The sequence below is a fragment of the Rattus norvegicus genome, chromosome 3 (assembly GCF_021556685.1).
Source record: "Rattus norvegicus strain SHRSP/BbbUtx chromosome 3, alternate assembly SHRSP_T2T, whole genome shotgun sequence".
In the NCBI taxonomy this organism is placed as follows: domain Eukaryota; kingdom Metazoa; phylum Chordata; class Mammalia; order Rodentia; family Muridae; genus Rattus; species Rattus norvegicus.
The window spans coordinates 88,539,698-88,565,073 of NC_141536.1; the positions used below are offsets into that span (position 1 = coordinate 88,539,698).

A 25,376-nucleotide genomic window follows, 5' to 3' on the forward strand; every position below is an offset into this window, starting at 1 on the left:
AGGCCCAGAGCAAAGCCCATAGGGTTATAACTGAACCTGCTGGAAAGCTCTAGGGAGGGTTTTCCATCTTCTAAATTAGGAAATGTCATTTTCTATAGGTGATCTGACGTGGGTGTGGCATCAGTGGTATTGAAACACACATCGGGAAGCCTGTGTCTTTCATAACCATGTACACTAGTCATACAACCAGAGAATCCCCGAGTGGAAGTCTCCACCCCTGAGACTGCTTTACTCTCCATTAGACAGAGCACAGCTCAGGCGCAGTCTTCTACAGCTATAAGTTGAACGTATTATTTACTTTTTCTTGCACTTTAAATTGATTTTTAAGGTTGCTCTCAGTTTATGACAAGTGATTTTGGTTGTCCATTTGCAGTCTCTTTTGAAAAACAAGTGTATTTTAAGTAGAAGAGAGGCAACCACAAGAAAAAAGCAAGTAAACTATATTGCTGTGGGATACACAGATGGGTTTCAAAAATGTGAACGTGGTTTTCAAATGGCTGATGTTTTAGGAATGGGGCATGGGGTAAATCAGAGAAAACTTTCAAGGTAGCATGGGAAAGGAGAATGGGGTGAGGAATCACAGCCATTCTCCCCTTAGGGATAAAATTCAATAGCCTTTTGAGTAACAACAATAGAGAACACGTCAGACGCCTTCCCCACTCAGATGCCTTCCCCAAGAACAAGACAGATCACTGGAAACAAGGAGGGTACGTACTTATGGTAACTGGTCCATCGAAGGAATTGGGTAGGTCTGTGACTGATGTACAGTCTTCTTCAAGAGGAGCTGTAAGGAAGGAAAACAAAAGTATGAAATAAAAATAAATAGTTAAAGAAGACTTCACAGATAATGTGTCCAATTAGTCAGTTAGGATAACGTTTACTCTAATTTGTCCTAAATATCTTCCTTTCCTGAAATTCAGTAAATACAAAAGGAACACCCCCTTGTAATGTGCTTTTACAATCTTATATAACTTCAAACGTTTCAATAAACTTACTATTCCCACCCCAGCAACTTTACTCATTAAAAAGGGCATTGTTCTAGGTCAGGTTGTTGACACTTATAACTCCAGAGCTGGGAAAAACACATTGGGCTATCCCAGGACAGCGTGGGAAGACATTCTGCATCTTCACTATAGCAAGTCTGATGTCTCATGTTTAATTAGAAATAAGATAGACATGGGCCCTTCTCTAAGTATACAATTAAAGAGGATCCTAAAATTCTTTTCAATTAAAAAATGTTTAATGTTGTGAAAAAAGTTAAAAATGAAGGCATGTATAGACTATCATGAAAAATAATTTATAATTCCAGATATCAACATGGATGATGAGAAACTGTGAACACAATCGACATGAACATCGAAAGATCCTGAAAATTCAAACATTACCAAAGGATTTACCTAATAATCAAAATATTTAGAAGAGTAATGGCTTCATTTTTGGCTAATATTTATGAGTGCCTTCTCCATGTGCAAGGCTTGGAGCTCTGCATCCAGCTAGAGCTGGCCACCTTTGACATGGGTACTTATGCTGTCTTAGCATTTAACATTTGGCTCCTTTTTCCTTCTATTCATCTTCTACCCTGATCCCTTCTCTATGATTCCATGCTATGATTTGGGCTAGCTGGTCATCCACAGGCGTTTCTAGAAGTCAGGACCTGTGTCCTAGCTTTCATGTTAACTCCTAAATCTTACAGTCAATATTGGCTTAACTACCACCCCAGTCAGGATGCTCAGTGCCCATCAGTGACTACAGAGCTCTCCAAGCCCAGAGAGCTATAAAGTCACCGGTGTTGCTTTAACGTGAAGGTTGGTTCCATTTGTGAACTATAGGGCTATCACCCCCTTGTTTGTTTTTCTGAAACAGGCTGTTCTTATCTCTAGTCATCCTGCCTCAGCCTCCTGAGGGCTGGGGTTCCAAGAGAGCTGCCATCAGACTCAGCCCCATGACAGCTTTTATAGAGCTCATTTCCACTAAAAAGTTAAATGGAAACTTGTCGGGTTAGTTTCTTCTAGAGTGGCTTTCTGACAAAGATGAAAGAAGAAAGAGATTGATTGGTGGGCGAATACATGCAGGCATGTGTGGAGGTTTGGAGAGACAGAGGCAGGCAACTGGCAGACAACTGTCACAAGGCAGGCATGTCACCAGCATAGTGCCCTGTCATAAATTGTCACACCCTCAGAACACAGGCAGAAACAAGTAGTTGACTAAATGAGCAGTGGTGCCTTATCAGTAACTGGAAACATCTTTTGCCAAATATAAAGAGACAGTTGTTTTCTCCAGTCAGTTCTTTGAAAACAAAGGATGTGACAGCTGTAGACATTCGATAGAAGGGTGGGTTTTAGGAAAAGCACTCTTGCAAAAGTTGCTACGAGAAAATTCATAAAGAGAACCTTTAAATGAACAAGTCGCTGATGGCAAGGCCAGTATGCCATCCCTTCCTGACACCTGTCACCATTGCATATCAGCTTTGCATTTCTTGCCCATTTTACTATATGGAGATTCATATACTCCTCATACCCCCCACCTCCCTCTTGCCAGCCCACCACAAAGATGTGTGGACTCTACAAAATAAGTACAAAGTTCATCTGCTTGGGCCAAAACATTGTGAGAGAAACAGAGACTCTTAGCATATATTTGGGAAATGAGAGGAAAGATCTCAGGTCTCCAAGAAAGCCCATCTAATACGGTAACTCATAACATGGTCCAAAAATATCAACAGAGGCCTGTGGATAAGCCTGGAAACAATGCTCTGAGTCATGACTACAGAACACGGGTTCATCTATTCTTTCTAAGGGCCACCCAACATATGTGGACCAGGTCACAGAAGGAAAGGGCAGCAGAAAGATGAGCCTGCTCTGATCCCTGATTCTAAGGAATTCACAAGGTCTCAGAAAATATTTCTTAACTCTTTATCCTTTAAAAATATTCTTCAAAACCCCCTTATTTGAGAGTAAGGACAATGTAAGCTCCTGGAGAGGTTTGGGAGGTATTTTTCTCTTTGTCTTGGGGCTGAGCCCAAGACATCTGTGAGACGTTTCTGGTCTCTAACTGTGGAGCATCCCCAGAAATGGGCCTGCGAAATTTCCTGGAACAAAGTTGCAATGGATGGGGCATGTCAACAACACTGAGGCTGGTCTGTTGGTTATGAGAGAGTTCACACAGAGCCTCCTCACGCTCCAGTTCACCTAAAATTTCATACACTAGTTAAAGCTGGCCAGGATGCCAGGATGCACGATGACCCAAATATGCAGTTACCATATTCATTCATGCCGTGTCCATCCCTGTGACCTCATTAGATTGAGCTTCAGTCTCGTAAGCAAGGCAGGGCTGTGAGTATCCCTGAGTGCACGGGTTTGCTGAATAAATACTAAACTGGCCTTCCTTGGTGCTATATCCTCAGAATATTTGGCTCCACTGGCTCCAAAGGGCTAAGATAATAATTATTCAGTTTAGATGTCCCTGGGTGCCAGCTAGAAAGGCGCTTCCCCCAGGGTTGACACCTTGTAGGAGTCCCATGAATAAATTTTCCAACAATTCTCAAATAAATGAGTGAACGGACAAGTCACAAATGTAAAATCTGCTCCTTAATTCTTCCAAAAGGAGAGAATGAGACATCTTACTGAAAGCAAGCTTTAAACCATGAACATGAATGCATGAGCTGTCTGTGTCCCTCTGCCAGGAGTCACCAGGCTCATTAATGTTAAGTCTTAGATACCGAGAGTTGAAGCAGGAACAAAACCACAAAGCCCTTTCTTCATGCTGCCTTATTTTTTTATTGGGAAGCCATAGAAATCTGAGCAGGGTTTTAAGCTTGTAGAAGTATTTGCTATGGTGTGTATACATTGCTGCTGCTTCTCCCTGTTGCAGGTTTCTGGGGCTCCCTTTCCCTGAGATCTCCTGGGTGCAGTCCTTGGGTTAGGACAAATTAAAAACTCTTCCCAAGACATTCTTGGCAGAGACTTGGACACTGCCAGGATCATTAGCTGACTTCATGCTCTGGCATCCAGGATATGCAGTATGCTTATCCCCAGCCATATTTACTCCTATCTCTTCTCTCTGTATTTTCTATATTATAGCTTCAAGAAGATTGTTATTCCTTTAAGACAAGAAACACAGTTTCTGATTCTTTCTTACCCCCAATATAGGTAGCCCAATAGTGTGAAGATAAATATTGTCTTTGAACATAAAGTGAAATTTTAAAAGCTTATCAACATCGAATCCCTGTGGAAAATAGAAAAATAAAGGAAAATGCTGTATTTTTAAATGTTACTCTTTTATTAGTCATTTGGGTATGAGGCAGTTCTCCAGTGCATCTCCTGGTTTCGTGTCTAAGGAGAAAAGCATCATCCACACTGTGGACCTCTGTACTAGGGATGGACCTAAACTCACGGGCAACACGGGAAGAAAGAAGAGCTCCAGTAGCTGTTGGCCTGGACCACTTCAATTCTTTTGCCTGTTTTAGTTACGTTTCTCAGAACCTTAACTCAAAGTGACACTGACTTGTAAAGTGACACCAAGACTGTGTGGGAACACAGCCATGTGAATTACTGCATACATTCACTGGACAGGATTCAGCAGGAGAAGCAAAGCCAGAACCCAGAGACTGTGAGCGGCAGGCAGGATCTCATCAAGATGAGTCTTTGCCACCTCTCCAGCTCCTCCACTCCTGACCCCAGGCACAAGATGGAAGAGGTTAGACCAAGGGTGCCCTGAGCCTACTTCCTGTTTATCCATTTGAGCTTCGGGTCATGTTACTGAGTATGGACAGTGTCCTGTGTAGTTTTGAGTGGATGTTCCCCAGTTTGATCAAACTCCATGTGGGTTTTGTTCATATAATAGGGACAGGTAAACATTCTGTGGTATTTCTCCTTGTCTTGTGTTTGTGTCTCTTCATGCCCCATAGATACTCTAAAGATTCACTGGGTACATATGCTGTATTTCGACTACTCAGCCTCATAATCCTCTTCTTCAAAAACTCTAGATTTCCCCTCTGAATTCCCACTCTGCTCCTCAGTGCTTGTGAAATGATGGGTGGGTGGCACTGACACAGCCTGGAGACACTGATGTAATCTCTCGCAGTGCCTTTGATGTCCCATGTTACCTAAAAAGCCCTCACAGTTCTTGTAGCCTACCACCAAATTATACTATCTATATTTTCATGGAGATAAAGTCTTAAGTCACTTTCCAATCTATTTAACATCTTCTTTCCATGGTTAAGGAAAAATTTCAGTCCTGGAAGATGTGACAAATGCATCTCAAAGCTTTTCTATTCTAGCCACATAGCTTCAACCCTTCAGGGGACTAGAAGATACAGTTTGCAAACTAAGACTTTTGATTGTTGGCATTTAAATCTTTGACATTAATGGTTTTAATTATTTTCAAATGACTGGAAATTTATAGTTCATAGAATTATTTGTGTGTGTGTGTGTGAGAGAGAGAGAGACAGAGAGAGAGAGACAGAGAGTCAGAGAGAGAGAGAGAGAGAGAGAGAGAGAGAGAGAGAGAGAGAGAGAGAGAGAGAAGGGGGCTTGAATTAGACTTGTAGGCACAACTTCTAACCTCATGATTGGAAACGGCTTCATAGGCAAAGGAGGGAACCCAGCATGTCTAACTCCCCTTAGCTTTCTTATTGATCTCAACTGATAGGTAAGATGCCTTCAAGAAAGTCAAGAGTCTATCATATTCTTGCCATTTCCCTAACTGCATTTATAAGAACACTCTTAGCCATTTGGCTTGTACTCCCAAATTATCAATAGGTGAGTACTACATTCCTTTAGAAAATGCTTCAATTTCCTAACACAACAAAGGCCCTAGCTACCCTTTCCCTACACCCCTCTAACGTCATCGCCTGAAATTCTGTCCTCTCACCACTGAGCTTTTGCCAGGTTGAATTTCCTGGTATTTGTAGGCAGAATTAAGATGTTCCTGATGCTGGCTTCATGTGGCTTTCCCATCTGCCATTAGCTTATTCCTTTACTTTGACCATGGCTCTCCTAAATACCTCCTCAGATGTACACTCTGTTTACCTTCCAGATGAGAAGCAACCCTAAAGCTTGTGCCTTCCTATGCACTCTCCATCCTCATGTAAAATAATTGGCGTTTAATTGTTCAGCACCTGTTCCATGTCTGCCACATTAGTACCATGAACACGGGTATCTAGCTCTTCCTTCTATTGTACAAACGCTCAGGGCTCATTTTTGAATAGGAGTTTCAGGAAGCTCTGCCCATGCTTCAGCTGAACTGCTGTCATCCAACCATGCTCCCACAGGCAACCCCCAAACCATGTACTTAGAACCAACCTGAGGCATTGAAGCAATATGTGTCATAGTGGGAGGTGTTGGATGCGAGGAGGATATACACTCCTGTGTTGTTGGCTGCACAGATAGCGTTGGGGTGGATCCTCGGGATTACCACGTGTCCTTCTATGAACCCATACCTGCCAAGGAAAAACAAGAGGCAATAGACATGAATGGCTGGGATGCCATTTTGTAATATCTCATCTAATGACATTTAATACCGCACAACATCTCTCTAGGGATGCTAGGGGTTCCAACAACTGAATTATGTAAAATCCAGTAACAACAGCATAGGAGGGTGAGAGAGATGAAGACAGACAGAGGCAAAGCGAGTTTATTTAAAGGCTGGAGATTTTTCTTGTTTGTAGGTAAATTTTTTTTTAAAAAGGTTCACGAATACAAAACAATAGTTCCATATAAAATGTATGGTCAGCAATGTTCTTAAAGGCATCAGGAAGCCTGAGTCGAAGAAGGAAGAAATTACACTGTAAGACTTGACACCAAATTAGCTGTATATTTTTCAAAAATGACATAAAACGACCCAGTCTCCCTAGATAACAAGTGAATTGTCCTTCCGTTCAGTCTTAGACTCCAGACCTGCCTTGTTTCCCATCCTCCTCTTCTTTCCTGCCCTCACCTTCTCCCTTGAGACTCTCATTGCCAGCATGAAGCCTTGCTCCTGCGCTGAGCATACAGTATGTCTGGCTTTGGGATCATCCAAGACCCACGGAGATAAACTTGCTATCATTGAGCTGGGAGCAAAGCAATTATGCAAGTAGATGCCAGTAGCTTACTTCACAAAGTTCTGAAGTAACACACTATCCACTCCCACGCAGTTTCTGGGAGTCTGTTAAGTCTAGGGGCCTTTTAAGATGCAACGCACACCACCACCACCCCCAGAAGCACCCTAATGGCCATATAACAAAAAATATAAAATGTCTCAAAACACAGATGTGGACTGAGAAAATGAGACTTGAAAGGAAAAATGTGTATGCCAGCAAGAGAACAAAGAGGGGGCTGCTAACTCAGCAGGGCTTGAGTCGTGTGATGCAAGCTCCAATGCACCTTCTTTTCCTTCTTTCACCCTCTTCTGCAGGGGCAACAGAACAGACTGTAGCGCCCTGCAAGACCAATGGCAATGAGCGTGACTCGGAAGCTCCTTAGCTCAAAGTCTCTCATAATGTGGGTGTTGCAATGGAAGCTGAATGACTAATTCCCCATCCAAACTGACAGACTGGTTTCCCCATAGTCTCTTTAGCTTGGTGGTGGTGGTGGTGGGAGGGCACACAATTAAACGTTAATAAGTTCTCATGGACTTGAGAGTTGCCACTAGTCAGGGTGGGGCAGACAAGACAGAAGTCATTGCTGAAGCTTCAGCAGAGCCTGTGAGAGGATCCCTTCTCTCTTTTGGCAGATATCCGATTCTTTAGCTACCTGAGGGAAATTATGAAAGTGAGTTTTGAAACACTTAATACCAGTTATGGGCGCGATGAGAGATTTCTGCAGCAGAGGTTTTTTCTTTTTTCCTTTCTAAATAACACTCGACAGTGAAATTACTCTTTACCCTGCCCTCCCACATCATGTTGATAAATTGTACATGCATGTGAATGTGTGTGTGTGTGTGTGTGTGAGAGAGAGAGAGAGAGAGAGGGAGAGAGAGAGAGAGAGAGAGAGAGAGAGAGAGAGAGAGAGAGAGAGAGCCCTTCTAGAATTCATTACGTTCTCTTGGTAAGTTATCGTGATTTTTCACCACATCATTCTACCTGACACTTATGTGTAATGTACTAAGCATGAGTTGGGGACATTAAAATTTCTATATGTGTATATGGCCTGAGTGAGTGACTGTCATCAAGGAGGAAATATGTATTTAACAAGTCCTTGCATCCTCTCCCTTTATCCTCTGTCCCTTGGTCATTGTGTTCAGACTGGTCACAAGCAGACTGTGACTCGTCGAAGTACAAGCAGTCTGACCCATGACAAGCTGTGGGGCTCAGTTGCTTCCTCTACAAAATGTCTTAGAAATAAACGGGGCAATTTAAGGTTTAAGGTAAAGAATGCCTTTGGGATTCTCCTTACAGCTTCATGTTCTGCATTTCCCCCCCTCTGGCTCTCAACAGGTAAAAAACAAAACAAAACAAACAAACGAAACAAAAAAGAAAAGCCCTGTTTCACAAATATGTTGTAACTGCATTTCACAACCATAGATCAGCTTCCTAAAACCACTTTCTTAGCACAGCGACCTGAGCACAGTCAGACCTCATTTAAAACATAGCCTTAGGAGTAGAATAAACAGTTTTGCTAACTGGCCATCCTTCATGAAGCTAATGAGTCAGGGCGTGTAGCTGCAGAGCCATCCCTCCTTCAGTAACATCCTTCAGACTTAGCTCCAGACAGTTAGAGACAGATGCTAGCCAGCGCTACTCAAGAGAACACCCTTAAACAACGAAAATACTCTCTACAAAATCTATGCCCTTTGATACAGCAGTTACCAGGCAATTCGAACATAGTCAATGCCATCAAAGAACTCATTTTTATATAACCTAACTTTAATCAACTTAAATATAACTCACACATGTGGCTCATGTACTAGGCAGAACTGAGGGTTGCCACTCAAGAGGTGGCTGCCGGAGTCTATAAAAAGGGCCAGGGATAGATGCAATTAACTTCTGTTCAATAGCTTCCGTGAAGAGGGCTGCACTAGACTTTCTAAAAACATTCTGTTGGCATGTGTGTGAGCACACATGTGGGCATGGAAACAGAAAAGGAATTATACTGCCTAAACTATGGGCTGGGGTGGAGATTCAGAGTGCTTATGAAGACTATCTAGTTCTTTTAGTTAAATCAAATCACACTAATTACTCAATTGAAGTTGTCACTAAGCCCCTCTTCATGCACACCACTGGCCACAAAAAAAAAAGTATGCGCGCGCACACACACACACACACACACATTCACACAGCAGAGGCAAGAAACATAATATAGACATATGTATATGTATAATATATGCATGTGTATATTATAAATGTATATAACACAATACACATTATTTTATATATATGTGTGTATATAAAATATAGTCTATATGACATATATGTATATTATAATATATAGTATATATAAAATATAACAATAAATTACATATAATTTTTGTATATATTATAATGTATTATAATACACACACACACATATATATATACATATATAAAAAATGTTCCCTGCCTCTAGTGATTATCCTGGAACAAAATGATTTGAGGAAGATCTTCTGGGCCCCTTTGTACCTTGTAAAAGACTTCTCAAGGCTTCTGATAATAACTTACTTTAATGTAATACAGTTTTAAAACTTCCATATCTTTTTACTTAATTTGTCAAACCATAGCAACATAGAAGCTCAACATGAAAGCTCAGAGAGAGGCGGGAGTGGGGGGAAAAGGTTTGAAGAACGTGCTTTGTGTCAAGTCTGCACAGCCAAGCCTCTGCCAGCTACCTATTTATTTTAAACACTGTTATTTGGCTTGCGTTTTCTTGTGGTTCCGACAATGATACTGAATGCCTCTTCAAAGCCAGGAGAGTGCTACAGGAGCACATTAGGCAAGAGGGTTGCAACTGATATGACCCTAATGGCTTCCCCTGGCCTCCCTCCCTATGATTCACAAAGGTGTCTTTAGCCGACTTTAAATTCCAGTTGTCATACCGGTTTCAGTTTGACTTGGCCAAATTAATAGCTAGGGCTGCCTCTTTAGGCAAGAACTCATTCAACTGTCAGGGAGGAGCCTTCCAGCCATAAACCCTGCCCCCCTCCAGGGGGCTTTTCCAGTGAAGGTACTGGTCTCTTACCTGCATGTTTCAAACCCCTTGCTCAGGGCTAACTCCATCTGAGCCATGGTGGGCAAGGTGGTGTTGAAAGCCTCGCAGAGGTCAGCTGCTTCAGTCCTGGAGATACTGTAGCGGCCATTTTTCTCCACATGGAATACACCTGCGTAACGGCAGGTTATATTCAAATCTGTGGGAGGAAACGGAAATGTTAAAGTCATTTGCATAAATAATTTGCATGAAACTAGATCAGTGCTAAGAAGTGCTTGTAAGTGAGGACATTAAAAAAGTCAAATAAGGCTTTGAGAGAAGCCAAACAGCAGGCTGGGGTAATGGCTCAGCCGGTGAAGTGCTTGCCTTATAAGCATGATCTAAAAGGCTGGGTATGATGGCCAGCATTTGTAATATTAGTGTTGAATTGACAGGTGGATCCCATGGGCTCCCACCAGCTTAGCCTTCTTGGTACATTCCAAGTCAAAAAAAGGGCTTGTGTCTAAAAACAAGGAAAATGACAACTGAGTAACGAAAGCCAATGTTTTTCTCTTGCCTCAACATGTTTGTATGAACAGGCACACAAATGTGAACCTACACACACATGCATGCACATGTATACACATGTATACACATGAAAATCAAGTAATTGCACATGGTATTTCACACTTGAAATCCCACACTTGGGAAGCTGAGGCAGGAGGATCACCTAAGTTCAAGACCAGCCTGGGCTACATGGTGAGTTGGGATCAACTACAATATAAGACCTTATCTCAGAAACAACGACAAAAATCCAAATAAACATCACTCCTGACATAGCCTGCAAAATTCATTTTGGCTTTCCAAAGATACATCAAACTTAAATCTGAGATGTGACATTAAGATGATATCATAAAGGACCCCCATCCTTAAAGTATCTTCATCAGCAAAGAATTTTTTTAGGCCCACTCTTTAAATTAAATTAATATAAACTTACAGGAATCAGATAAAATCCAGGGGAATAATGAAGGAACACAAGCTAACTACTAAGAAAACTACACACACACACACACACACACACACACACACACACACACACATGCACAGACACACACCACACACATACACGCATGCACACACACACAAACACACACACACGCACGCACGCACGCACGCACGAACACGGGCATACATGCCCACATGCACACACAGCTGTATTTGGAATTCTGTTTCCCACTTATTCCTGTATTTTGAGTAGTTTCCACAATCAACTGGTGTTGCTCCTTACCTCATCACTTCTAACACTATATATTCAGCTGTGCCCAGAATAAACTTCCTTCTGGTCAAGAACAATGTGATCTGGCTATGGTCTCTCTCCCTCTCCAGCCTGGGAGTTGCTGGCTCTGCTCCAATTATAAAGTTTTCCCTCCACTCCATGAGTCGCTCTGAACTCCTTCAGGCCTGAGAACACACCCATGCCCTCTTTCTATATGGTATTCTCTGTCTTTAGAGTGGCAGGAATGGTTCAATTATATTCTGAATTGTCACTCCATGACATTTTCTCTCAGCAGTCAGGTACCTGACTCTGGGTCTAGAGATCAGAAGTGGCTCTGGACTCCCCAAAGCTCAAGTCGTTTACCAACTAGAGAACTGAAGCTAGAGAAAGGAGTTGCCAAAGGAAGTGACCATGTCAGTCTACAGCCACATGCTCCCCCTGAACCCCACTTTGTTCTACATTTCATTTCACAGTGGACTGCAATGGGAGAGGAGGGCTTTTTCCTTAAATTGTTCCTCGATGTCCCACACCCTTGGGGTTCTGTCATCTGTACCCTAAAAGTAAGCTTTGCAGATATTTTTAAACATCAAGAAACAGAAACTGGGGGAACATAAAGCAACTTGCACAAGTCTCCAGCCTTTAGATGGCTAAGGTAGGAATTCCTCTCAGATGTGCTTAGCCCCTCACACAGTGTTTGAACAGCCTCCCGTGTGCCGAGAGGGTCCTTCCTGTTTAAAACAGGGGAGAGGCACACCTAAGCAACTCTTTCATGATGACAAAAGTGGGCTCATTATTGTGAAACTGCGCAGGTGACAGCTGCTTTCCTCTAGAGCAGGAAACAGGTTCTGAACAGTGTCAGACAGATGGCAGAAAGAAGGCGCCCTTAAGAAGGCGTAAACTAAGGTCAGTTGGCTTCTTTTCCTTGGTTTCTGTTGTCAGCAAGAGGAACCATAAAAACAAACAAACAAACAAACAAAACAAAGTAACAATAACAACAACAAAAAAAACCCAAAAAACAAAAAACAAAAACCATGAAACACTGGGACCAGACATAATAAAGAAAGGGTGTTTTGTGCACTTAATTCCTTATCTATGTGTGCTCTCCACAAGCACTCGTGCAATTCTTGGCTGGTGAAGCAATGAGCACACAGAGGAAGGAAATGCACAAAGTCCCTTTGAAATGCTATTTATTTTTACTGACATTTGCAGCTTGGGTCTCAGTTGGCCAATTTCACAAAGGGAACCTGTCACTCAGAGAGACAGCCCTTCCAGGGTTTCTCTCTGCTCCAGCATACATAAGAAAAAAAGAAACGTTTAAATGGACTTCTTGCAGGTAGAGCTGCTAGGGTGACTTCAGCCAGATGCCACCTGCCGGGCTCCTGGCCCAGGTGGCTGCTGTCACCTCCTAGTTTAAAAATAAAGGCAGAGGCTTGGACAATGGTTTGGGGATGAGAGGCAGTTTCTTTCCTATGAAAATTAATTCTAGCTTGCCACCTGGCAGATTGAATATGCAAATGCAAGAGAAGCCAATGCAAGCTGTGACTTTTGGGTAAAATCCCTCGTGTTCCATGTGCAACAACCAATGTGACTTTTTAGACAGTGTGTGGATGCCTGGTGGTTTTTTCTAAGTGTGCCTGTCATTGACTGCGTGTGCGCATGGACCATTGGGGCAGAATAAGACAGACAAATTCAACCTTCACCTTGCTACCTTAGCCAGGGGCCTGACATACTCCTGGCTGCTGGGTGAATATGAAATTCTCAGAAAATCTTAATTACAAGTTTGTGTTTATTCTAATCTTGTGAGAAGGAATTCAGCTGCTAACCCTCAGGGCCTTTGGACACTTAAGAATTGCAAGGACCATGCCCCAGACATCCAGACCAACTACCATGCTGAGAAGCCATCACCTCTGGGTCACTCTTGCCTTAAAATGGGTCAAACCTTCAGCTCTGAGTCTCCTCTAAGCCCTGGCAATTGGTGAAGGCATTTTGGACTCTCCAAGAACGGTATCAGTAGTGAGTACTTGCGGGCACTCTTACGAGCATTTTAAAGAGCTAACTAACCTCCTTAAAACACCTCTAAGAGGTGGGTAATATTAATTACCACTTTCCAGGTAGAGAAACTGAAGCACAGAGAGGAGAAACTATAGAAACATGCCCGAGGTCACTGAGCTGTGATGGTGAAACAGATATTCAAACCCACTGGGCTCCTGGAACCCACACCTCCTTCTCCTAATTCCAAAATAGGTAACTCTCCTCCTTCCTTATCCCACCGGTGCATAGCCAATCCTATTCTCATCATGAAAGGAAGGGTGATGTGGAGGCAGCGTGGACCAAGGATCATCCTCAGCAGAGCAGGAGTACCCATGGCAGTGACAGAGCAAGCCACAGGTAGGGAAGGAGGAGCTTCTGTATATCTATCTTCAGCTGTTTCCTCAGACACAAAAGTCTCTGGGAGCTAGAAGTCCTCTGACTTGGGTGACAAGTACTAAGGCTGGAGGAGATAGCAGCCCATAGAAAGCTTGCTGAACAAGCATGAGGTCCTATAAGAACACTTGCGGTGATACACACTTGTAACCCAGTGCTGGGGAAACAGAGACAGACTGATACCCAGGCCTTAGCTTTCATGGTGATCTCCAGGTCAGCGAGAGATACTGCCTTGAAGAAAAAACTAAATTAAACAGCTTCTAAGGAATAAGAGATATGCTGTCCTCTGGCCTCTATATGTGTGCAAACACCTAATCATCTACACATGTACACTCATATACATGCATGTATATGTGTGGGTATAACACACACACACATACACACACACACCACACACACACACACACACACACACACACAAAGAAGCTAACATTAAATGGCAATTGTATCTCTTAAACAAGCCCTTCCATATGAAGATACATGAGGAATGTTTTCTGCCGAACCATCTGTTCTCTAATAAGTCTCCTTTATCTTACAGTGAATTGAACTGTTCGAAGCCCCTCCCTTGGAGATAGAATGGGCCCAATGAAAGACGTAGACTGGGGCTACTGTCTGATTGAGAGAGAAGCCTCCAGGGACATGGCACTCCTTTAAAGTGCTCATTATGAGGCTATGAGCAGGGCAGGGTCATCCCTAGGCTCATCATCCAATATTCTGCAAGCCCAGGGAAAGGAGACATCTGAGAGTGTTCATAATACCTGAGAAGGAAACGGCTTAGCAGAGTTCAGATCCTCCAAGACTCTGCCACTCCTCAATGGTGGCACAGCCAGGTTGCTGCTTAACTTCCCTGGTGCTCAGCCTTGTTGAAGGGACCACGGTACCAACCTGCCAGTCTGTGGGACTCACTAAATGAAACTGGTAAAAATGGAGCTTATAACAATTGAGGCTGTGAGCATTGGATATTTGCCAACTGCCTTGTGAACTTCATCTAACTTAATTCTCATCTGACTGTTATGAGGTCAACACATTAGCAAAGTCATTTTTCTAAAATATTATGATTTGAAATTAAAATATAATTACCTAACTTCTCCCTTCCTCTCTCCAGACTCTCCCATACAATCCTTGCTCCCTCTTGAGATCACTATTTACATGCACGCACGCATGTACGCATCCACATTTAATGTTCAATCCTTTAAATGTTACTTGTATGTATAGGACTTCAAATCTGCCCACTTAATATTAGATAACCAATCAGAGCACTCAGTCTTGGGGAAGCATATGGGAAACCATATGCTTTTAGAGATGAAGAATCTGAGGCACTAAGTGGTCTCCAAACTCATCCAAATAGAAGGGTCAGACTTCTAACCTATTGTAGGCTATGATTAAAAATCACTCTCAGAAAAGGCATAACTGACTTAGGGCACCATCCACCTTCACAATGTTTTTCCCCTAAGCCTTTCAGATAGAGAAAGATAAGATTTCACTGGAGAAATCACCTATTTCAACACTTCACTTACATTGTGAAGTCAGAAATGGATTCTTCATATACGTAGTCATTTCCCAACTGGAAGAAAATCATAACATCATCGGAGAGGGAGCCACTATGTAATTTCCACTCACATTTCCATTATCTGCATTTTCCCAAAGTTACTTGGGAGGTGAGTGGGAGTGGTGCCTACTCTAAAAGAAGGAGATAAACTTCTGGACACAAATATTTCAGCTTCCCTGTGCCCTCCTGATTGAGTTACCAATCAGGCTTCTTTAAGGATTCTCTTTTGGCCAGTGAAAATGTTTGAGCCTGAAGCTCTGTTTCTATGAACACTTACTATTTTCCAAGACAGTTTGTGTTTTTGTAGCTGGCTTTTGAAGCAATGGGTACGTGTTTGCACAGGTTCTGGGCTTATGAAGCTAGACCTCCTGAAAGAAGATAGCAACGTGTTACACGTGAAGACCACCAGGAGACACTTACAAATACATTGTGCCCAAGAGAGGTGGATAGCTCTCCAAATCTCACTTCTTGAGATGACCCCCAAAAGAATTAATGCTTGCTAGCATGAACTAGCCATGTGCCTGGTCTCTTTCTGTTTTCTTTCGAGGAGTTATGAGGCAGAATTAAATATTTTTCTGTTGATTTGGCTCCCAGTAGGCTGTGGTGGAGAGAAGTTGTTGTCTTAGAGATAATAGACATAGAAGCCAGACCAGTTCCTGTGTTCAGTGACTTACCTAGTTACCAGTTTATTTATCATGGCTTGTAGGAACCTCAGCAAACAGAGGCAGCACCTTTGCTGGGTAATGTTTCATTTTCAGGAGTTTTGCATCTAATAATTCATTTTATTCTCACGACAATTCTATGCAGTGGGTTCAACATTTCACATGGGCTGATTAAGTCACAGAGAAGTCTTAAGGAGCTGGTAGAGCCAGGTACAGACTGAACAATCAGGCTGATCGAGTCGCAGGGGTTAAGTGGTAGCTTAGACATGGGACAGATCTGAACACTATCAGAATCTCATTTGCCACCCAATGTGCTTTTTAAAAGTGTGAAGAGTTGGTCATTGAAAGCTATTTAAAGAAGAGGTTTTACTTCGATTGAACATGATGTTTAATATGACAGTTTCCTTTACTCTGCCTGAAAATAGAAGGCCTTCGCCCAACACATCTGAGCTGCTTCAGTGGAAAAATCACCATACTTGGATCTTTTACCCTCTCCCATAGAAGCCCTGAGCTGCAGTTGTTCTCTGGCTTTCCCCAGGTGTGATTCTCTCTGGTCTTATCCTGTTCTCTTCTGAAAACATTTTTGCCAACTGGGATAGATCAGTCCCAGCTGCAGTTTCAGCCTTCTGTCCTTTACACCCTAAGTGTTCCAGCTGGGCTTAGGCAGAGCTAATGAGAAGAAGAGCTGGCGATCTGGTTTGGCCCCAAAGCTGGGTTCACCATAGCAGAGTACACTTGTGACTTCCCGAGAAGTCTGCTGGCAATCCCAAAGGTCTAGACTGACCAAGTAGATGTTCTAGACTGATCTAGCTGGAACCTGACACCCTTGTTTGATGGTCCTCAACAGAACTGAGCCCCCCGTGAGATGGTCACACAAATCTCTTGGGCAATGACTGGCAGTCCCAGGCAAACATGGTTTTTACTTTCACACTGTTTGTCATTTAAACCCAAGGCTCTGTTACTGCCTTCTGACTTACAGAGCTTATGTCCTATACAGAAGATGATACAATTCATAAATGTAACTGAGCTGATTCTGATTAGAAGCATGGAGGAAATGAGCCGATTTTCTTTAAAAATATTGGTAATTAGATCATCCATGATCAGAGGTAGGACAATATAAGGTTTTAAACAAATTGGCTGTGAGAAATGAGAAAATAAAATGAAGAGGAACTGAGCTTGGTCCCCTAGGCCATCATGAAGAAAGCGCAATCTTGCGGGACTCTAATTGCACCATTCTGACTCCTGCTTCAATGCTCCTGACACTGTATTTTATAAGACGGTTGAGCATGCTGTTCCCAATAAATCCACAACTCATGGCCATGGAGCATCATTCCGAAGCACATCATGAGCAAGTCATTCTTTTTCCACTTGTGTGATGTCTTTGCAGCTCAGAAGTTTCCATCTGGGAGCCTTTCAAGCTGGTGTAGCCCCTGCTGAAACCAGGCCTGCCAGTGCAGAAGAAGGCTGGCAGCCTTCCCGTTGCCCCCACACCACTTGTCCCATCGTCTGACTCCCATGTGACGGGTGCCTAGTGAAAGAGTATATTGTTTGGCATCTACTTCTGAACGAGGCCAAAATCATTCTTGGTGCCGGATAGCCTTTGGCTGCCCACTGTAGACCATGAGTACCTAATGACTCAGTCTCTCCCGGAATCACCCCCAAGGCGGGTGAGGGTTTAATGAGCAGAGAAGACAGTCATGCACAATCATATGGAGGGAATTTCCTCCAGAATTTGTCATAGGGTGCTTTTAATTGAGCTATTCATCTCTTGGCACTGAGAGAGGGAAGGCACCCCAATGTCTGGGGGCCTGGCTGAACACCCTGACCTCTCAGTCTCTAGCTTAAGGAACAAGGAGTGCATCATGAGCCAACAGGACTCTATGAAAGAACAACCCTCTCAGAAACTGTTGCCCTAGCCATTCCTGCCAAGTTCTCCAAATAGCCAACCCATTGCATAGTCTAGAAATGCCTTGAGTTGTTTTTAGAATTTGAGAAGAAGCCTTCTTCCTGCCTTTCGCTTCGGTGTTGGGGACATGGACAGTAAGACCTTGCTGAAGATCCCACCCCTTCTTCTGGATCCATCAAGGTGCTTGCTTGCCCCTAGTGCTGCCTCACTACCTAAGAGTTCTGTAAGTCCAAGTTCTCTGTGAGGAACAAGCCGCCAGGAAGACAGATGAAACAAGAAACCACAGTGTGTGCCCTTGCATGTTGCCATGGCAACCAGGAAATCCACTGGCCTCAACACCTTTGTTTTTTTCACTTTTGGATCTTATTGATTTAGCAGATTGACTAGCACAAACCCAGGATGTGGTTAAGTGGACTGACAAAGCAGCAGAAGGCCACATATGGCTTTTCCTGCTGCAGGTAGGAGAGGCAAGAACAACAGCTCCACTTTGTCTTGCAGTTACATTTTTCCCCCCCTGGGCAGCTGTAATTACTTCTACATTATCTAATTCGAGCATAGCTACTGCACAAGTCTAGAGGCAGCACTTTGAAAGAGTAGCAGATCAAGAGAGGGACCTTGTGAGAGACAAGACAGAATAGGAACGTGTAACTCGTTCATATCTGCACTTCATAAGCGATCAGTGGGTCCTGGCATGCTGGTGAGTCCGTCTCCATCGGGGAGGAGGATGCACTGGTCACACCCAAATCCTGCTCACTATAAGCTAAGTGACCTTAAACTACTCACAATAGGAGCCCTGACACATCTAGTCTTTCACCCTCCTTCAGTAAAATAAGAATATGCTCAAAAGGCATTGTATGTTTTTATGGAAATAGCCTTATGCAATTATTCACATGTCAAGTTGAAAATAATTTTTAAAAGAATAGGAATAACTATACTAACTAAACAGTATCATCACTAATCACAGGTAATCTCAAATCTAAATAAAATTCATTGATAGCATCATAGCTAGGACATCTTCAGGGCTTGTGAGATACCTGAGGTATGTACACCTGAGGCACATTCAAATCTCAGAAAGGGCCTTAAAATTCCCACTGGAATAAAGGCATATTTTGATGTCACTCTTGGCAAAACAGACTGTATCATGTACTCTAGACCTTGATCACCTTGTTAAGTAGGACTTTATCTCATGAAATATGCAACACATTCATACCAAAAACAGTCCTGTGAAGTTCGAAGGGTGGGTGCTATGAACCCATTTTACAGATGGAGCATTTAAAGAACAAGAGATGCAGGGAGAGTTTGATAGATTTCCTCAGATCATCTGGGTCTACTCATTTCCTCAATACCCAGTGGTGCTGTTGTTCATTGCCTTGGGTGGGCACCAGGACAAAGAGGGGCAACAGCAGCATTCATAGAGCCCAGTAGTGGTGTTCAGCTTCCTTCTTTCGCTACCATGATGCACTGGGAAGATTCAGGATGGCTAGGCCAAGTGAGAGCATAATTATCTGAGGTGGAGCCAGAATGAGGGCTTTGAGATAGACTTAGAGCCTGAGTCCACCTTATTCATTCTCATACAGTACCTAGCCTACCCCTTCAGTGACCCTGGCACTCCCAAAATGCCCCAAGGGAATATCTAAACCAGTCTGGAAAACTCTGAGGCAGTCATTAAATGATAATCATCATTTGGTCAGTCTTAACATGAATGTGCCAGGTAAATGGGTCACTCCACTGATGTCTATGGAAACAGACAATAACCAGTTAGCACAGGGCCCTGAAGCTTCAAGAGTGTCACTGTAAGATATATCATGTGAAAATGTTTTAGAAGTAATAAGCCTAGTATTATAACTTTTGTATTTCTCTCCTTCTTTCAAACATAAAGTACCTTGCAAGTTAAAGACCTCCATGAAGAGCACCATTAACTGAGGAAATAGGAAATAGGAAAGTCCAAATTTTCTGTACATTCTACCGTGACTATGGCTGTGTAAACAGAAGGCCTGACAAAATATCAAGACCCAGCCACTGAAGTAAGGCTTATTGTCCTTACTTCAAGGAGTCATGGAGTCATCTAGAAGAGTGATGTGAAAGGACCTCCAGTTCCGACAAAGTTCAGCGATCACCCAAAGTCCAAGGTAGGGCCTATTTTGTTTTTCCTTTCCTTTTATCTGTCTCTTTCAGTCTCTTTTTGAGTGGAAGTGAAAATATTTCAGCTTGTACGGAGCTGCTACTCTGTGTGGGTGGCAGCCCAAGTGTCCTGAAGACTGCATCCTGGGACTCTCTGAACAACATCCAGAGGTTGAGTAAATGACCTTCCTTATCTTCGAGTTAAGGGAGTTAGCTCAGCTTATCATGAAAGGGGCGAAAGATAGAGGCCTGGCTAGTAAGCTGAGACTCAGCTCCTGGAAGCCATAGCAGCCTATTTGGGACATTTAAATGCAAGCCAACTGTGGGGCACAGCAGGCTGGGAAACATTGCCTCTGATCATTTCAGCCACTGAGCGCTTGTCTGGGCTTCTGAGCTGTGTTAACACAAACGGGACTATGGTTTGCATCTGCTAGTCCCTGCACAGTGATTGCCTCATAACAAAAGTCATCCAAGATAAGTGCTGTAACCATCACAAGCCTTTATGCAGAGAGCAGATGACAACACTGAGGCTGCGAAGTTAAGCAACCTGCCCAAGGGGGTACCATTAGGTGTCAAGCAAAGGTCTTCTTGTTTTACTCATGGAAGCACATGTGGCTGCCTCTCGCCTTGCCTTCCAGATGAGAAGTGGAGTCAGGTCTCTTGTGAGACAGTTTGGAGACCAGGGACTCAATATTTTAATCTATGCAAATAGAGTTGTTAGATGGGAGATGATTATTCCTTTTTCTCTTTAAGGTGGAGAATTTCGTACAAAAATCTGCACTGCACTGGGACTGAGTTCTGTGTCTAAACAGAGTGCACCTTTTAAGGATCCAGGTGAAAATAAAAATACTAATGAACAGGCTGGATTTCTGCTTGGCTGGAGTAGCAGGCAGGTCAATACCTCAGCTCTGCCATGACAAACAAATTCTAGTTCAGATACTATTTAGATTGACGCTTGTAGCCCCTCCCTCCACATTATCACTTCAGTTCCTGGGTGGAATGGTGACACTTAGTCATAGTCTAGTAGCTACTAGATAGTTTTCTATCTCTGGTAGCCTCTGCTTGTTACTACTCAAAAAGCCTTATCCACATAGTTTGGTAATAAATTAAGTTGCCCATAAGCCTTAACACTTATCTGCCAGTAGGTCTTTATCTGTAGCTCACCTTGCAACCAATACTGACTTAAGGTGGATTAGGTTGGAACAACTCCAGAGGCTAAGTTGGTGTCTTAATCAGGGTTATTACTGCTGTGCTAAAACACCATGACCAAAAGCAACTTGTGGAAAAAAGGGGTTATTTAACTTACATATACTGAGCCACAATTCTCTGATGGGTGCCAAAGCAGAAACCCAAACCCTACGGGTACCTGGAGGCAGAAGCTAATTTAGAGGCCATGGAGAAGGGCTACCTACTCAGCCTGCTTTCTTACAGAACTCAGGACCACGAGTCCAGGCATCATCTACAATGGGCTGGGCCCCCTACCAATCACAGTCTTCCCTACAGGTTGATATTATGGAAACCTTTTCTTAGTTGGGGTTCACTCCTCTCAAATAACTCTAGCTTGTGTCAAATTGACATGAAACTAGTCAGCATAGCTAGGAATTATCATGAGTTCTGGGTCATCTTGGGTTACATAGAAAGACACCCCCCTGTCTCTAAAAACAAAAACACAAAACAAGATTCATGCCTTTAGATTACTTTCCCACCATCTTCCAGTTTATCAAAACATAGTGACATGACATAACTGTAAAGGTATTTATTTGCAATGACAAAGCATTGCAATGACTAGGCAGAGTTCTAGGTCCCCACCACTTCTGAAGTTGGAGACACAGAAACCGTCAGGTCTCATTGCCATGTTGCCATCTCTTGTTTCCCCATTTTCTCTTTGCATATTGTGTGCTAAAGTGACTAGGTAAAGTGACTAGGTGTCTGCCACCTCCAGGAGCCTGACTCCTGTTCACTCTGCAGAAACCTTTGAGCAATTAAACAGGGTAAAATAGATGCAGCAGAAGCTGGACTGTGGGGGACACTTCTAAAATCTGGGCCAAAGGATGTCCAGAATTAGGACTTTCCAATCACCCAGTGAACAGAGGGATTGTGGTTCGTGCCTCTTTGTGCTTTTGACCTGTGCACATACATCTGTAACAGCGGTGCCAGTCTCAAGTGCCGAGCTCCTAGAATACATCTCTAACAAGCTCTTACATCCAAGTAAAGCCACGGGATTTGGACAAGAATCTTCAGCACTTGTTACATGCTCACACAGAATGGGCCAAACATAACTTCCCGTTATTAGGGAAGACAGCTCATGCAAAGACCCAGAAGTCTGGAAACACAGGAAGATACAAATGACCCCTCTATCAAGTTGCCAAAAGAAAATAAGGTGTTAATTTCCCATAAAATAAATGGCCATTCAAAATGACAAGGGAGCACCCCTGCCAAAGGGCACTTCACTACAGAGAGCTCTAGAATGTTTTGGGTATGAACAACTGTCACTTGGGATAAAAATCTGACACCCTCTCCCCCAAAGTACTCACTAGCCTATAGACACAGTGAAAGGTGTTGACACACAGGGTCATCCATAAAATATGGAAGTGTATGCCAGCTGTGATCCTGGGTACAAGTGATAAGGACCAATCCCTGCCATCAAAGAGTATATGAGGAAGCAAACAGCACATGGGTAAGCCACTAACCTTTGAATGAGGCTGTTTCTGGTACCAACAGTGCCATTCAGAAAACAAAAGAAGACATTGTATGACACAGTGACCAGAGCTGCGATGGCAGGTGACCAGTGTGATCTTAAGCTCACTCTCTTAGGAAACTGTGCGTGTCCTTCTTTTATTTGTTTGTTTGTTGGGCTTGGGTGGGATCTGACTCCTGGTGTGATTAGTCATCACCTTTGTCAACTTGACTGGATTTGGAGTCACCTGGGGAACACACTCCTTGGTATGCCTATGAGTGTTTTTTCAGAGAAGCTTTACAGAGGAAGGAAGGCCCACCCTGGGTCTGGCCCGCACCATCCCATGGGCTGGGGTTCTGGACTAAATATAAGAGGGGTGAAGGGAATTCCAGAATTCCCTGCCCTGTCTTCTGCTCTGACATACTCTGACTGCCACAAACTCTCTCCTGCTTTCCCCACCTTTCATAAGCCCAAAGAAATCTCCTTCCTTCAGCCCCTTTTCTGCCAGGTACAGCTATAAAAAAATATAAGTAATACACTTGACAAAATTAAATTTCTCCCCTACCCGTGCCCAGATTAAAATAAATTTAGAATTCATATTTTCATTCCAAGATCTCCTTTTGATGCCCTCTAGATGCCTCTAGAATTTGGACTCAGTAAGATAGACAAGAGAGAATTGGAAGGTAAGCATATGACTACTGAATGTCCTTAGCTTTGAGGAAAGGGCTCCATTTGGATCATAAGCTGGTTCCAGGATTGGGGGAAGTAGAGCTGTGTATGTCCCTTCTAGGTCTTAGCCATAAACTCAAGGCAATTCAGGGTGCCAGAGTAGCCTTATGGTGTGACTCTTGTCATCTGTGCTGGTATTTCTTTAATTCCTGGTACTTGGAAGTGTTAGGGCTCTAACCCCACAAGATCATTTGGACCATTGTCCACAAATGGGGAGTGGGACCCTACTGTCAGTGAGGTGCGGTAGGTCATATCGTTTTTAACCTTTGAGTCTCAGGTTCTTCTATAGTAAAGTGGAGGTAATGTTTTTCTCATGGAAGCTTTTAAGGATGAAATGAAAAAATGCTGATAAGGCACTAGGCAAAGTGCCTGAGTCTTAGCCTAATGCTTGGTACTTGGTAGCTATTGGACAATATCTCAAATATTAAGATGTCTTCAAAGAAGCCTCTAGGTAAAGCACCTCTTGTGCTAACTTAATTAATGATTAGTTATATCCTTGACTAATGCCAAGGACCTCAAGCCCTCAAGATGTTTAGAGATCAGAACCTGGACCTCTAGCTACCCAGATATGTGGCTTCTTACAATTCAAACTGTGAGTAAGAGCTTGTGGGTGATAAATTGGAATATATATATATAAATAGAGAATAGTGTAGATAGATAGATAGTTAGATAGATAGATAGATAGATAGATTAATAGATGGATAATAGGACTGAATTTAACTGGCAGATTAGACAGATCTAATTTTTTAATAAAAAACATTATACTAGGAAGAAATCTGCCCCATCCAACCAGTGTGGGTCCCTGAATTTGGTCCAACCTTATTCAACTTTACACCTACAGTGTCAGAGAGAGGGACACAAAATATCTCTTGTGTAGTGGGGGAAAGCACTAAGTTGACATGGAGCTCCACGCGCTCATCTCCTCACTAGTGAGTTACTTAAAGCATCACTTCAACTCTCTAGAGTCATATTCTCAACAAAGAAGTGGGATTTGAGGATCTCTAGTTCCCAGCCCAGCTCTCTGCATCTAGAAAAGGTCTGTGAGAAAGTTGATTAACTTTCCCAGTCATCCAGGGACTGGGTGGTGGCATTTTGCTCTGTTATCTGGACAGCTAGGATGTAATGAATATTTCAAGCAGGGTGGACTGGTCAGCAGAGTGAAAGAACAGACAAAACAAAAAGTGTGGATAGCATCCTGTTCTCGAATTGCAGCGCACAGAGCCCAGAGTCCACCCATCAATGGAGCTCCAGGCAAAGAATGGTTTCAATTAAGTGAAACACAACAGAGTTGTTAATTTCCTTAGAGAGAACCTTCCTAAATTACCACAAACATCCCCAGGGTGCCCTGCAGTGAATTTCAGTATTTGGGGCCAATTCAACCCATTCTGCAGTCCTGAGATGGTCCTTGCCAGAGGAGCTGCTCAGTGGGAACAATTGGGTTCTGCCCCTCTAGGCTGGCTCCCTGAACTTTGGTGGTCTTCAAGTCCCCCATTGTCCCCGAGAAAAGGGGAAAATTCCCATCTGCTCCTTTCCTGCTTAGCAGCCATTCTGAGTTGTTATAACTGGGTCTTTTTACTCAAAGATCCAGGAAAAAAATTAAATCTAGATTCTTCAAAGACAGGAAAGAGACCTTGACCTTTTTAGACCTCTGAGTCCTGAGAGCAGAAGAATAGAATTAACCAGACAAAGGTGAATTGGTGGGATTCTGTTGGGTGGGGAGGGGAGAAGACTCTGAATTAAATGCTATCCCGAGCACATAGGATCTGAGGCGTCTCAAACAAGAGATGATTCCGATTTGTGAGTCTCCATTTCTCTGACTCCCGTGGCTCTGAAGAAACATTGTCACTCACTTATTCAATACATATTTACTCAGAAGAATGGATGAGTGTGAGACAATGAATGCATGTAAATTGCCAGCAAAGAACTAGAACAAAGTACATGCTCAGTAAATGCCCA

At 43.0% G+C, this 25,376-nt stretch overlaps 1 protein-coding gene across 9 annotated transcripts in view; it reads right to left on the reverse strand.

Moving 5' to 3' along the window:
- The window catches only part of Cd44 (CD44 molecule), an 88,613-nt gene that overhangs the window by 43,776 nt on the left and 19,461 nt on the right, over positions 1-25,376 (reverse strand). For all 9 annotated transcript variants that reach the window (XM_087649445.1, XM_087649440.1, XM_087649436.1 and 6 more), the window contains 3 exon segments: positions 10,131-10,296; positions 6,300-6,436; positions 716-784 (listed from right to left, as the gene is read on the reverse strand). In XM_087649445.1, the coding sequence (XP_087505571.1) occupies positions 716-784; positions 6,300-6,436; positions 10,131-10,296 (372 nt within the window).